Raw genomic sequence first — 15,207 nt, forward strand, 5'->3', positions numbered from 1 at the left:
TCCCTCCCTCCCTCTCTCTCTCTCTCTTTTACCCCTACCCCACCCAGCCTCCTCTTCCGAAGTTCTTGAGTTCGAATCCCAGCAGCCACAGGGTGGCTCACAACCACCAGTAATGAGATCTGGCGCCCTCTTCTGGTGCGTCTGAAGACAGCTACAGTGAGTGTACTTATTTATAATAAATAAATCAGTCTTAGGGCCTGAGCGAGTGGGGCCGTCTGGAGTGAGCAGAGGTCCTAAATTCAATATCCAACAACTACATGAAGGCTCACAACCATCTGTATAGTTACAGTGTACTCATATACATAAATAAATAAATCTTGGGAGGGTACAGGGGTTTGTTCTTGTTTTTTGGTTTTTGATTTTTTTTTGTTTTGGAGGGGAAACTGGGAAAGGAGATATCGTATGACATATAAATAAAGGAGATATCTAATAAAATAAAAAAATAATAAATCTTTTTTTTAAAGGCAGTTTTTCGGAGATTGTGTCAGTGCGCACAAAACCCACAGAAGCTCAAGCCATACAAAACACAGAGAAAGGGGAGTGGACACACACACACACACACACACACACACATACACACACACCCCTAGCCAAAACTACTCATAACTGACAGCTGCTGGGAGAGGGAAAATCCGTTTTCTTCAGTGGAGTGACTGGGTATATCAATCACTCTCCAGGGCAGGACTCCATGCTTAGTTTGTTTTTTACTTTAGAAAGAGAAAAACAGAGCTTGAGTTGTGTGTGTAGGGAGTTGGGGGAGGATCTGGAAGGTGTTCGGGGAAGGAAATGAATATGATCAAAATATATTGTATGAAGTTCTCAAAAAAAAAAACCATTTTAAAACGCTCCTCTCCGTTACCTGTATAGCTCACAGGTTTGGAAACTGGATAAAACCTCACTCGTCGTCAGCCAGTTACTAACAATCTAAGTAACGCTTTAACCATAATTTCCCAAAGCGGATAAAAATCACACGTCACTCTAACGCTCCCCTCCCAACGGGACCCTTTTCACGGCTTTCAAATTGGCCGGGCTGCGGGTGAGAGCCGTGAGTGACAGCGCGTCCGGCCAGTCACTAGCACTGACCAATCAGAAGTGGCCCCGTCTTAGGCCCGCCCCAGCGCCCGGTCCAATCACGTCCGGGTGGCGGCGTGAGCCGGGCGGTTGAGAGGCGGTCGGTTCCAAGTGGGTCCCGGCGCGGGGGAGAGGGCGGGTAGGCAAGGCGGAACCGCGAACGCAGTTGGCACGCCGCGACTCAACGCCCTCACACCGCGGCTGCTGGGGACGGCCCTGCCGAGCGCGACTGCCGCGACTCACCTTTGCCGGGAGCCCATTCTGGCAAGTGGCGTGTGCCGCGGGTCCCTGGCGTCCCCTCCGGCGCGCTCTTGGAGCCACTTCCCGGAGCGGAAGTCGGCCTGCTCGGGCTCCGGTGGGACCTGCTCGGAGGAATGGCGCCGCCGGGTGAGGCGTTGCGCATGGCTCAACAGTGGAGCCCCGCGGCCGACACGCTTTGGGGAGCGGGGCGTCGCCCGCGGGAGGGTAGTGCGGACCACACGGGCTCCGGCTAGGCGCGGTTCCCCACCCCTACGGGGCAGGGGCATGGGCACGGGCGCTTTCGAGGTCGAGCGTGTGGCGGAGGCTGCAAGCTGGTCAAGTGCCGGGGACCCGAAGGGTTGGTGGTGGGGCGTGCGACGCGTGGCTACGGGTCCCCGCCAGGCCCAGCGCGAGCCGGGGCAGCGCGGAGCCCGTACCCGGCCTCCTCCATTCATTCGAGTAACACCGGCGGCCTACGATGGCCTGTCAGAGAGCCACCCCTGGCATCATGAAAGCTTTTGAACATGTCACTAGGCTTGTTTCGAGTTCTAGGGTTTTTTTTTCCCCCTGACAGGGACAGGAGACTCACAGGTCTGTCTGGGAGCCTAAATAAAGCTTAGGGTATGAAGTGATATTACGGTATAAACTTGTAACCGGCCACGTATTGATTGTGAGAGCAGGAGCCCGGGACTTAACACCTTAGTTTCTCATCTGGTGTCTGCTTCGCAAGAGTTGTGTTAAGTGATAGTTCTGTGCTTGCTTTTAACAGTGCCGGGCGAAATTCAAGGCTTGGTAGATGTTGGGTAGATAAATCGGAATCTTAGTGTATTCTTTAAAAAAACAAAAAAACAAAAAAAATCTATTTGGGTTTATATCTTATTCCCGGTGGCCTATGAGTAGTTGAAATCTCTCGACCACGGGACCAGAGTTAAAAAAGCTTGCCTTTGTCACGATTTGATTTGTTGGTAAAGTGGCTAAAGTCAGAACTTGTATTGAAACTGTCTGAAGTTTGAGTCTCAGTTATGTGTCTAAGGGCAGGGGTAGGTACCTATTTAATTCCCCCCCCCCCTTTATTTAGATAGGGTCTAGGGAGCTGGGAGATGGTTCAGTAAAATGTGTGGATCTGAGTTCAAATCTTAGCACTGGGTGTGGCTGGCGACATATGCAAACCCCAGCATTGGAGGGCAGAAACCAGCAAATCCTAAGAGGTAACCATCTAGTCTAGCCAAAAATGGCTCTAGTTTGGCGACAAGGCTCTGCCTCAAGGTAAGAAGGCATAGAGCAACCGAGGAATTCATCCTGTGTTTACTCTGGTTTCTGCATGCTTCTGCACTGCCATACACTTATGTGCATGGACCACAATACACACAAAATAGGTAGGATCTTAACTGTGTAGCTGGGGCTCCAGCTCAGACTCACCATCTTGCCTCTGTTTCCCCAGTCCTGGAGTGACAGGTATGAAATGGTTTACAAGCCATTTCTTGCTTTGTAAAATGCAGAAAATACCCACCTCACTTGGATATTGGAAGGCTTAAAGACTGGTGTGGTGCATACAAAGAATTAAGTATAATCTGGGCCTACCATCAGTTGAGTGTTCAAGTATTAGCCAGAAAAGTTGCTACTGTGCTGAAGTGTAGAAAGAGTCCGATTCTGGCACAGAGGCTGTAAGGGGAATTCACAGTTTAGCTGGAGGAACAGTGATCATAGTCATTCACTACATCAAATCCCTGGTTGCCCACTGGTCATTGGGAATTTTTGCCAAATGCTCTGGTGTCTCTTTCTCTACATCCTCTTATCCATTTGCAATTCTGATAGGTTTTAACTTCAAATTGTGTCAAGACTGACTACTTCCCTAGCACCTCCACCTCTGTTACCTTATTGGATATCATTCTCTCAGTACTTGGATCGTGGCAGTATCCTCCTATGTAACTGCCCCTCCCCCCTTCTGCTTCACCCCTCCTTAGGCTAGTATAACACAGTATCATCCTCAGCCAAACAATCCTATTAAAATACTCGTCAAATTGCTTCCCTACTCAGAACTTTGCTGTGCCCCCCTCTGCTCAGGGAAAACCAGAGCCCTTTCAGTTGCCTGTAGGCCCTTTGGATTGGCTTCTGCTACCTGTGACCATCTAAGCTGACTCTGGCTTTGTACTTAATCTTGTTACAGTTTACTCTCACACAGCTTCATGGTGTTCTCTGCTTTCAGGTCTGCAACTCAGGATCTGTGTTTCTCAAGGGTCTTGACAGATCATGGTGCACAAAACACATTCCTCCCAAGATACCCGTTCGGCTCTTTGTTTTCCCTCCAGGGCCTCTGCTTTCCAAAGTGATAAATCATGGTTCTTAACTTTTTTTTCTTTTCACTAGAATGTAATCTGTTTGAGAATGGAGGTTTCCTAGCTGTTTGTTTATTTTTAACACTAAAATAGTGCTTAGGGTTCAATTCCCAGCACTGAGAGAAAAACAAATCCATGGCACACTGGAGCATCCAATACATTGATGGATACTACACGCTGTAGAGCTCTTTGCTTAGTTTAGGGTTAGGGCTTAGAGGTACTATACACCAAACCCAGGGAGAGTTCTCTGCTAAGTCACCACCTCTGTGCATGCTGGCCTTGAGTTTTTTGAAGAATTTTCACATTTAGGTTGACAGACACACAAAGACTTAAATGAAACTACTGTCCATAGAGGAGTGATTCTGAGTTTTACATCTCTTCGGGATTCTAAAAAAAAAAGGAAGGAAGGAAGGAAGGAAGGAAGAAAGAAAGAGTCTGTCAAGATGACTCCTGAGGTTAATTAAGGTTCTTGTCACTAAGCCTGACTGATAAGATGACTCGAATCCAATCACCAGGACCTACATGTTTTCTAACTAAAAGTAATCACAAGTGTTTCTCTGACCTCCATATGTGTACACACCCCACACCAATTACATTGAATTCTTTTTAATCGGAGTGTGAAGTCTGTAGTGTTCACTGGGTTTGAATCCAAGATTGGCCATGTATAAGCTACTGTAGTCCTTGGTTTTTGTCTTTGTAAAGTAATGTCTTTAAGGGATTCTAATTCAAATAAACTGGAGCATTCAATATATTGATCCATACTACACACTGTAGAGCTCTTTGCTTTTTTAGGTTTTTTTAGGGTTAGGGGCTTAGAGGTACTATGCACCAAACTAAAAACGAATTCTACACTAAGCCACCACTTCTACACACACTGGCTTAGGCAAAGGATTTAGGACCATTGATGTTAGCCTTATAATTGCTTTTTAATGCTTTTAACATGGGTGACAGATGATTCACTTTTTCATGACACACTCTTTTATTTTTAATGAAAGACAGATAGATGCCATTCCTATAATGTCTTCCTGTCCCCGAGGGCATCACAGACAGGACTGGTTTTTCTGTCCATTTAGTTGTAAAGTATTTATTCACACATACCATGTGCCTGGCAATCTGAAGTCTTGGAAATACTAGACAATCCTGAGAAAGAGTCTTCAGCCTCCAGGAGCCAAGAGTTTAGAGAGAAATCAGCCCTCCCCACTCTTAGGTATGGAAAGTGCTGTTGGGTTCAGATAGAGTGTGCTGAGTGGCTACAGCGTCCCCACAGTCATGGAAGCACTAGCTGAGATGTCATATAGTGCTTGGTCTGCACCAGTCATTAGTCTAGAGTCTCTCTGCCTTACAACAGCCCCAGGGATGGCCTGGTCATCCGCCTTATGCCTGAGGGAACTGAGATAACTTGAAACTGAATAACTTGGCTGTGGTTCCTATGTAGCACAAAGACTAGGTTCTTCACTGTACACTCATCTAATTCAGCGAAAGCTTTTTTTTTTTTTAAATTTATTTTTATTTTAATGTGAGTGAAGGTGTACTACGTGTGTGCCTGATGCCCTTGGAGGATAGAGAAGGGCATCAGATCACTTAGATTTGGAGTCACAGGTAGTTGTGAGCCACCATGTGAGTGCTGGGACCTGAACTCCAGTCCTCTGGAAGAACAGTAAGTGCTTTTATCTACTGAGCCATTTCTTTAGCCCATCTGGAAAAGCTTCTTAAAGATGCTGAAAGCTGAAAGGACAGGTAATGCAGAGTTAAAATTGGGGCAAGTGTCAGTTATTGGGGTGAGTGAGGAAGGCGTGTGGTTGAGGAGACAAGGTACTAGGATTCAGGATTGGTTCTGTCCTGTGAAGTTTTGAATGGGAATGGTATGGTCTTGTTCTTCAGATTCCTGGAGCTTGCATGAAAGACTATCCTGGTGGTTGAAGGTGGGCATCATCATTCCCCTCTAGAGGCTAAGCCTGTGTTCCCCACCCATCCCCACATGACTGGGCTCCCAGCCCTGGGGCGTCACTGTTGGGTTTGTGACTAGGAGTGGTATGATGTTTACTTAATAGTTATTTCCCTCAGGTTCAAGCGTTGTCTTCCTGTTGGCCCTGACAATCACAGCCAGCATCCAGGCTCTGACCCCCACCCACTACCTCACCAAGCATGATGTGGAAAGACTGAAAGCCTCACTGGACCGCCCTTTCGCAAATTTAGAGTCTGCCTTCTACTCCATCGTGGGACTCAACAGCCTTGGGGCGCAGGTGCCTGATGTCAAGGTAAGAGTAAAGTGTCTTTCTTCTGTCCAGTGCTTTAGGAGACCTTAATCTCCAGGCTGTGTCACTCTTGGACACTTTAAAGCACACTCTGGCTGGTGTGAAGACAGTTGGGTTGATGTAACAGGTATTTCTGTCAGTCTGATATGTATAGGAGTATGCGGGTGTTTCTGGGGGAAAGGAGAGCCAGCAAGAGCCTTTAGAAACTTCCAGAAGTCTGTGAGACTGCACAGTGCAACATGGATTTGGTTTGTGTACTTCTAAATGATTTCAGATTTATTTATTTTATGTGTAAGAGTATTTTGCCTGCATGTATGTGTACCATGTGTGCTTTGTGCCCAAGAGCCCAGGAGAAGGCATGAGGTCCCCTGAAACTAGAGTTACAGATGATTGTGAGACTGTTTGGGGCCTTGGAACTGAGCCCTAGCTCTCTGGAAGAGCAGCCATCTTTTGTTTTTTTCTTTTTAAAGATTTATTTATTTATTATATCTAAGTACACTGTAGCTGTCTTCAGACACCCCAGAGGGCATCAGATCTCATTATGGATGGTTGTGAGCCACCATGTGGTTGCTAGGAATTGAACTCAGGACCTATGGAGGAACAGTCGGTGTTCTTAACTGCTGAGCCATCTCTCCAGCCCCACAAACATCTTAACCACTGAGCTATCTCCCCAACTCTACAACATGTGCTTGAAAAGTGCTAGGTGCATGGCTAACCACTTACAGGGAGCTCAAGGAGGAGGACTCACATGCATTAATCAGCAACAGTAATGGTGTTGAGCAATTTGGACACATTTTGCTTTTAGTAAGCAGAATTCATTGCAGTTGAAATGTTTTGTGTGTTTAGGAGCAGCTAAGGGTGTGTCTATTCATCACAAAATCAGGGACAGTTAGGCTAAAACATTGTTCCTGAGTATTTCTTAGTCTCTTTTTTCTTTTTTTTAAAGATAGTTTTTCCTTTTTTTTCTACTATTTACTTATTTTATGTATATGAATGCTCTATCTATATGGACCTACAAGCCAGAAGAAGGCATCAGATCCCATTACAGATGGTTGTGAGCCATCATGTGGTTGCTGGGAATTGAACTCAGGACCTCTGGAAGAGCAGACAGTGCTCTTAACCACTGAGCCATCTCTCTAGCCCATTTCTTAATTTTCTGTGACTTCATAAAAAGTTACCATAAATTAAGATTTAAAAGCCACCCATTTATGTGGCAAAACAACTTAATGAGGTAAGGTACCTGCTGCCAGATCTGATGGCCTCAGTGAGTTCAGTTCCCAGGACTCCTGCAGGTTGTCTGAAGACAAAGATTGCCAGGTTTTGTAGCAGGAGCCTTTGCTGGCAGAGCCATCTCACTACTGTTCATCATGGTATGCATCCTTGGTTTGTCAGTGTGTGCTTTGAGATTCTCTACATCACAAATAACAAATCTTTTTGATTCATGTTTCCATGCAAATGCCCATTATTTACGCTATCTCCTTCTTGCTCAAGAGTCGTAGTGTGAGCCGGGCGATGGTGGCGTGCGCCTTTAATCTCAGCACTAGGGAGGCAGAGGCAGGCGGATTTCTGAGTTCAAGGCCAGCCTGGTCTACTGAGTGAGTTCCATCCAGGACAGCCAAGGCTACACAGAGAAACCCTGTCTTGAAAAAACAAAAAAACCCAAACAAACAAAAAAAAAGAGTTGTAGTGTGGCTGGACTAGGTACACTCCTTAATCCCAGCACTTGGGAGGCAGAGGTGGGAAGATCTCTTAAGTTAAGGCTAGCTGGTCTACATAGTTCGTTCCAGGCCATCAGGGGCTATGTGAAAAAGCCCTGTCTCAGAGTGTGGGGTGGTGGGTATCACAGTGGGTACTATCTACTATCTAGTGTCTCAATTTTGCTTAATTTTGTAGTTACTAGTACAAGAGGTAATGTTAATTCTATTATGGCCAGAACTGGGAATCCCTGCCAGTATCTTTCAATTCATGACAATGCCTTTGTGTGTGGGGCCGGGAGCGGGGAGAAGAGAGGTGGGGAAAACCACACAGTTCTTACTGGCTTACTGGCATAATACACTGTGTCCTGGGCTGGAATCAGTAATCAGTGTTATTTGTTGAGAGCTTTGTATGGGCATGTTCTTTTGAGTTATCATCATTGTCTGTATTGCCAGAAACATTTCCTATAACAGAGGAGGAAACAAGACCTAGAAGAGTCTAATCGAGATTGTCTGCTAGTGGATCCGAATGTAGAGAGGTGACAAATGGTTCCAACGGTCACATCTGTGTTGAAGCTTGTTTTTGTAAATAAGGATTTATTGTAATTACAACCATATCCATTTACATGCATATCTACTGCTGCTTCTAGACCTTAACAGTACACTGAGTTTCTAGACTGTCTAGCTCCAAGTGCTGAAAAACTAATTGGCCCTTTATTGGAAACATTTGCTAATCCCTGCAGTCTAGGATTCAGCTTATTCAGATTTCCCCCTTATGGTCATCCCTTGTTTCTGCCCAGTGCTTTCTTCTTGTGTGTGACTATATTAAGGAAGCAGACTTTTCCTCATGGTCTTGTGAATCCTTAAAGTGAATTAGCCTGAAAGTAAGATCACAGGCATCAGTCAGTCCTGAACTTTTCTGTGAAAGGAGTGTTATGTAGCCTGCCTTACTAATCCATTGGTAGTGCGAAGTGAAATCAGATAGTGCCACCACAGAACCCCCCTGCCCACAGGGTAGCTGTAGTTATTCTTTTTTATTTGTTTGTTTGTTTTTTGTTTTGTTTTTTAAGACAGGGTTTCTCTGTATAGCCCTGGCTTGTCCTGGAACTCACTCTGTAGACCAGGCTGGCCTTAAACTCAGAAATCCACCTGCCTCTGCCTCCCAAGTGCTAGGATTAAAAGTGTGCACCACCACTGCCCAGCTGTAGTTATTCTTAATACTGAGGCATTTTCTGTCCTGTTCATAATTTATTCAGGCACGTTCAGACAGTGCCTAGCACAGACAGTTTGTGGTATTCTATAGCAATGCTTTAATGGTGCCCTGTTTCCTCAGTGTGGGGTTTCCTGAGGAGAGAGTTGACAATTTGAGGGACATGCAGTAGAGCAGTGACAGCTACAGAGGTTTGGTACTATCAAGTGGAGCAAAGGAAGTTGGGATGTTAGGTTAATGTCAAATTTTAGTAGGACTAGAATGCAGGATGAAAGGTTTCTGCCAAGGACAGAATTGTTTGTTGAGTTGTCAGATTTGGGTTTGAGGCACACATTCCTTTAAAGATGCTCTTTGCTGGTGTGAGTTGGAGGTGACATGGATTAGGGCTGAAGGTATGAATTGAGCTGGGACTGCATGGGAAGAGAGAAGACAGGTCAAAAGACAAGGATGAATGAGTGTTTGAAATAAGACTTGAACTTTTTGAATGCATTATGGATTATCAGTTGAGAAAGAAGAATTGAGCTGATAAGGTAATGGAGCCTCTATAAACTGTGGGCTCACTAGTGCTTGAAGTGTCTACTAGGAGTTGGTGTCTAATGCAGCTGAAGCAGAGATATTGGAAAATGCAGTAGACAAGTGTGTACGAAAACTGGGCTGAGTGGCAAAGGATATGCCTGCACAGTGTGAGGTCTGAAAGAAGGCAAGAGGGTCTGGAGTTGATGCAGGAGGAGGTGAGGGAGAAGGCGGGCAGGAAAGAGCCATGTAGGGTAAGGTATACGATTAGGTTAGGAGGCTGGAAGAAGAAAGGTAGAAGAAAGCACAGGGGTTCTTTCCTCAAAAGAATGTTGGGGTCCTTGGGGTTTTAACAAAGGGCACAAAGAGCTAGGGGTGTGCAGGTACCAGATTTGTGGAGTGGTTCTCAGCCTTTAGTTGGTAAGGTAAGTGTCTGCAGTGTGGAGACGAGCTAGAGCTGCATATTCCCTTGAAGAGCCAGCTGAGGCCTCAGCTTTGGAACAGAGAGGGAGCACTCACTGAGGGTCCTGAGCAGGTGTTATGAAGTCTTCCCACTCTCGCCCTCTGCTGTTAGACTGTGCTGTCAGGCACCAAGAACCTCCTTGCCCCTGATTGTCCCTGTAACATTAGAGTAGGAATCTACAAATGGTTTTAGCAGCCTCTTAGTAAGGGTCCAGCCATGCTGTCTGGCTTTGAAGGTGAGCTCTCCCACTTAGGAATGACTATGGTTGCCCTACTTTGTGTCTCTGGATCTTGATCTTCTTCTCTGTGAACTTAGGACAGTAAAAGTGTCTGTATGTAGGGTCATTTGAGGATGACACAAGAAATCCCCAAGAACCACTCAGAACATCATGACACATTTGAAGTGGGGAGAGGTACCTTACCCGTAGGGGTTTGGTGCTGTCTTTTCATTTTCAAAGCACCAGAGGGCAGCAGAGCACTTCTTAGCATCCTCATGTGTGGACCAGTTTCCTTCTTTACATCTTTATAGAGGATGAAGTGTTTTATTTCTTTCCTTTTCCCTCTGGTTCTTTCAAACTGCACTAAAGTTGAAACTCATTTGTTTTGAGGATCTTAAGTTTTGTTCCTTACATTTTTAAGAGGATTTGTTTTGGTTTGAGTGACCCAGGCCTGCAGTGAGACATGATTTAATGTAGCTTAGCTGTTGAGGGAAGGCACCAGGCAGTGTCCTGGTTCGCCTACTCCTGCTCCCTAGTCCATTTCCCAGAGGTCCCTACTTTTTCTTTTCTTTGATTTAAGGATCAAATTCTAGGACTTGAGCAAACCAGGCAAGCATTCTACCTCTGAGCAGTGCTCCCAGGGCCAGAAGCACCCACTTTTGGCTGGGTTGGCCATAAAATTTTAAACAGCTGAGGTTTTAGATTTTTTGTTTTGTTTTATTTTGAGACAGTCTCTCTACAGAGCTCTGGCAATTCTGGAACTCACTATGTAGACCAAGCTGGTCTTAAACACATAGCTTGTGTTTAAGCTCTCTGTGTTCTGACTACTGGGATTAATGGTATGTGCTACCACACCTGGTAACTATTTTATATTATCTGATTCAAAGTGTTTAGCAGTGTGTAGTTCAGTGGAACAGAAGTGGTTGGGTTTTATTTTGTACTCACTTACTATGAAGCAATGCTCTCTGGCAGCCAGCACTGACTACCTGTGGCAAGTGCTTTGGGAAACGTAGGGCAAGGGTGGGCTGTGGCCTGTCATGGGATGAACATCAACAAATGCCATATGGGACAGATGCATCTAAACAGAGGTAAGGGAGGACCCCATTTGGCAGACAGGAGAACAAGGAAAATAGAGGGGGCTAGGTAATCTAAAGACAGGAAAGTTGTTCAACTAGGAAGTGCAGGAGAATAAGATTCTGGGGTCAGAGGTGACCCTACTGATAATATGCCACTCAGACATTGTATGCTGTGCTGGCAACTTTGGATCTTCTCTGGGAGTGATGGGAACTGTGAGGGTTTTAATAGTAAAGCAACATGAGTCCTTTGTATAGAATAGATTGCATGCCTGAAAGCAGTTAAAAGAGGGCTGTAACAATGAGGTGAGAGAAGACAAGGACCTGCCTTAGGGCGCTGACAGCCAGGGGTTAGTGGAAAGGAAGCACAGGGTAGCCTTGCAGGGGAGGGAAGAGTTAGCCAGAGTTCCCAGCTCTGGTTTGGATGCTTAGATGCAGGGTGATGCTTGGGCCTGAGCCAGGAAGAAGAGATGCCTTTCAAGTCACTTTAGATTGTCTCACATGGCTTCAGAGCCATGACCCTGGAAAACTTAGCATCAGGGACACTTAACTCTGCCATCTTCCACAGGCCGCTTATCTACTACGTCCCTGTTCCTTTTCTGCTAAAGGAGATAATGGTGCTGTCTTGGAGAGCCGTATGCTCATGGAAAGGAAAAGCATTGTGATCCCCAGCACAGGTCGTGGCCAGAGCAGGACATTTGTTCAGTGGTTTCTACTGCTTTAGCCTTGCTGTGTCTTGTGTGAAGTCAGCAGTTTGGGGTAATAGTGGCCTATGGGAAATAACTATTGAACAAAACTAAATCTAGAACAGTCCATGCTTTAAGCCTCCATAGATGGTCTAGGGTTTTATTTAGCACCCTACATTTTCACTTTTCCAAGTTACCACATTATGTCACCTTATCCTTGACTTTCTCCCGTGTTTAGAAAGCGTGTACCTTCATCAAGTCCAACCTTGATCCCAACAACGTGGATTCTCTCTTCTATGCTGCCCAGTCCAGCCAGGTCCTTTCAGGCTGTGAGGTGAGCCCAGGTTCCTACACTGCCATTTGTTTGTTTGATTGTTTGTTTGCTTGCTTGCAGTAAAGAACATTTTTAAAAGGAACAAAATGTCAGGTTGTTAATGTAATTTTTAAAAATGACAAACTGTTGGTGTGGGATAGAATTCCATCCACATAATTTCAGTCCTATAAGAAAGTCTATTTCCCTTTAAGTGTTCACTGTAATAGCTTTTAGATCACTTTTTCTTACAGTTCTTATCTCTCTTCTGGAAGGCCATGAGGTTTTCTTTCCCTTCTCCTTTAACATTTAAAAACATTCAGTGCATCCTCACCTCAGGTTCTACATCATTCATTTGATCTAGATTACTTTTAAGTAGACAAGCAACTCGTTGTTATCTTCTGGGAGGTTTCTATTGCTGTGATGAAACTCCACGACCAAAAGCAACTTGGAGTGTGTGTGTGTGTGTGTGTGTGTGTGTGTGTGTGTGTGTGTGTGTGTGGGCAGGGGTTTGTTTGGCTTACACTTCCACATCACAGTTCATCATCAGAAGTAGTCAATGCAGGAACTCAAGGCCAGAAGTGGAGAAGAGACAATAGAGGATAGATGTTCACCTGCTTGTTCCTCATGGCTTGCTCAGCCTGCTCTCTTATATACCCCAGGACCACCTGCCCAGAGAAGACACCGCCCACAATAGTCTGGGCCCTCCCACATCGACTTGACTACAGATATAGGCCAGTCTTAGTGAGGCATTTCCTCAATTGGGGTTCTGTCTTCCCAGGTAACTCTAGCTTGTGTCAAGTTGATAAAAGCCAATCAGAACAGAGGTGGTATTGACATTATGAATACTTGATTCTGAGTGGACGTGGCCTTGGCAGCTGTGTTCTTACCACAGTTGGTATGCCTTTCACAAACTGCCAGAACCTGTTCCAACTGTGTGTCTGCCATTCCTCTCCTAGATATCTGTTTCAAATGAGACCAAAGAGCTCCTGCTGGCAGCCGTCAGTGAAGACTCCCCCATTGCCCAGATCTACCATGCCGTTGCAGCACTCAGTGGTTTTGGGCTTCCCTTGGCATCCCATGAAGCCCTTGGTGCCCTTACTGCTCGTCTCAGTAAGGAGGAGACTGTGCTGGCGTAAGTTGACAGCTTCGTTTGTGTTGGTTACTAACCTGAGAAGGCTCATTCATTTCTGCAGTACACATTTCTAGACATCTGCTGTGTGCCAGGTGCTCAGCTAGATGTGGCATACAATATTGTGATTGTGGAGTAGGGGCCAAAGGAGTGGAGGTGTTTGCAAGTGGAGGCCAGAGATTCGTAGCAGGTATCTTCTCAATCACTTTCCATCTTGGGTTTTGTTTTGTTTTTTAATTGTAGGTAGGGTCTCACTATGTATACCTTGCTATCCTGAAACTCCCTGTGCAGGTCCAGCTAACCTTTAACTCCCAGAGATCTACCTGCTTCTGCCTCCCAAGTGCTGGAATTGCAGGCATGTGCCATCACATCAGGCATTCTACCTTGTTTTTTGAGACAAGCTGGCTAATGAGCTCCAGGAGTCCTGCTAGTACTGGGATTACAGACACACTGCTAGGAGTCTGAACTCATCACACCTGCATAGTAGACACGTACCAACTAAGCCATCTCCCCAGTCCCAGTGACTGGCACTTGAATTAAGGCAGCAAGGTCTGGTCCTTGGCCTTGTGAAACTCACACAGACGTATCTGTTCATAAGCTGTTCAGGCAGAGGGCAAGGGCTGAGGCAGTGCAAGCCCACCATCCCACACAGACAGTGGAGGCTGGAGCACGGACAGTGAGGGCAGTGAGCTGCGTGCAGTCTGGCGAGGCTTGGCCAGGTTTGCTGCAGTGCTGGCCCTAGGGTTCTGTGAAGAACAAGTCGTACTGGATTCTTGGGTGTTGTGAGAAGCAGCATGGTTTCTTGTTGGACACATGGGGGATTCTCAGGGGATAGCATATTCTACAAATCCAACTCTACCCCTCTGCAAAAGGCATAGGTGAGAAGAAGCACCTTATAGGAATGATTTACCCCACATGAGAGAGTGCATACTTGTGTATGTGCAGATACTCTTGTGTGCATGGGTATGGAGAGCAGATTAATGGAGGCGTTGCTCCTCAGGTACAGCCCACGTTGTTGTTTTGACACAGGTTGTTTGTTTGCTTTTTTGTTGTTGTTTTTTGTTTTGTTTTTTTCGAGACGGAGTTTCTCTGTATAGCCCCGGTTGTCCCGGAACTCACTCTGTAGACCAGGCTGGCCTCAAACTCAGAGATACACCTGCCTCTGCCTCCCAAGTGCTGGGATTAAAGGCGTGCGCCACCACTGCCTGGCTACTTTTTTGTTGTTGATTTTGTTTTTGCAAGACAGGGTTTCTCTATGTAGCCCTTGCTCTCCTGGGACTCACTCTGTTCCTTTGGGTTCCTGGCCTGTTTGACTTCCTTCCCTGTCTCCTTGATGATGAATTATGATATGAAGGTGTAAGCCAAATAAACTTTCCTCCCCAAGTTGCTTTTGTTCGTAGTGTTTTAACAGGTTGATGGTACCAACTCCTCCTTTCAGAACATTGGGGTTAGGGGCTGGAAATGGAGAGCAAAAGTAAAGTGCTGTCTACCATTATGCAAGGTCCAGTACCATAGAAACCAGCCCAAAAGGTCTTGTAGGAGTGGCTGAGTGCTTCGCTCCTTACATTGTGACTCTTCTGTTTTCTAACTTGTTGTCTTAATAGAATGGTGGGAATCTAAATTGTTATGATTTCGACACAAGAAGACAGATTCTTGCACTACATTCCCTGACACTTAAAAACATATGGGCTCAGGCATCTCTTAGAAATTACAGTGCTGAAGCTGCAGACAGTTTGACCACCAGGGGGCCTCAGCTGCCCTCATTTTACCTAGAGATCTGGTTATGTTCTCTGTCCAGACGATCTGCATGCAGGATAAAAAAAAAAAACTAATTAAAAAAATGACATGTGCATGTGTATAGTCACATTCCACCTTAAACTGTTTTCTTGTTATTGTTATTTAGGTAAGAGTGTATGTTGGGGGCTAGACGCTGGAGAAGGAGGAGGAGGGAGAGGGATATGCCCAATGACACACATGTGGAAGTCAGAGGACAACCTTTTTCTTTTT

The 15,207-nt window shown here is 45.7% G+C and overlaps 2 protein-coding genes across 7 annotated transcripts in view; one reads left to right on the forward strand and one right to left on the reverse strand.

The window, feature by feature from the left end:
- The window catches only part of Mroh8 (maestro heat like repeat family member 8), a 78,578-nt gene extending 76,891 nt beyond the window's left edge, over nt 1-1,687 (reverse strand). For all 3 annotated transcript variants that reach the window (XM_031372545.1, XM_031372543.1, XM_031372542.1), the window contains exon 1: nt 1,315-1,687. In XM_031372545.1, coding sequence (XP_031228405.1) covers nt 1,315-1,598 — 284 coding nt within the window. In that variant the 5' untranslated portion in view covers nt 1,599-1,687. The remainder of the gene's footprint in view (nt 1-1,314) is intronic.
- Rpn2 (ribophorin II) overlaps nt 1,145-15,207 on the forward strand; it is a 47,224-nt gene continuing 33,161 nt past the window's right edge. For 2 of the 4 annotated variants that reach the window (XM_031372548.1, XM_031372549.1), the window contains exons 1-4: nt 1,145-1,458; nt 5,712-5,905; nt 11,997-12,092; nt 13,028-13,203. In XM_031372548.1, coding sequence (XP_031228408.1) covers nt 1,446-1,458; nt 5,712-5,905; nt 11,997-12,092; nt 13,028-13,203 — 479 coding nt within the window. In that variant the 5' untranslated portion in view covers nt 1,145-1,445. Of the gene's footprint in view, nt 1,459-1,702; nt 1,903-5,711; nt 5,906-11,996; nt 12,093-13,027; nt 13,204-15,207 lie in introns of those variants that run through there. The other 2 variants (XM_031372546.1, XM_031372547.1) reach the window with 1 other exon arrangement.

Source organism: Mastomys coucha, unplaced genomic scaffold (genome assembly GCF_008632895.1).
Source record: "Mastomys coucha isolate ucsf_1 unplaced genomic scaffold, UCSF_Mcou_1 pScaffold15, whole genome shotgun sequence".
In the NCBI taxonomy this organism is placed as follows: domain Eukaryota; kingdom Metazoa; phylum Chordata; class Mammalia; order Rodentia; family Muridae; genus Mastomys; species Mastomys coucha.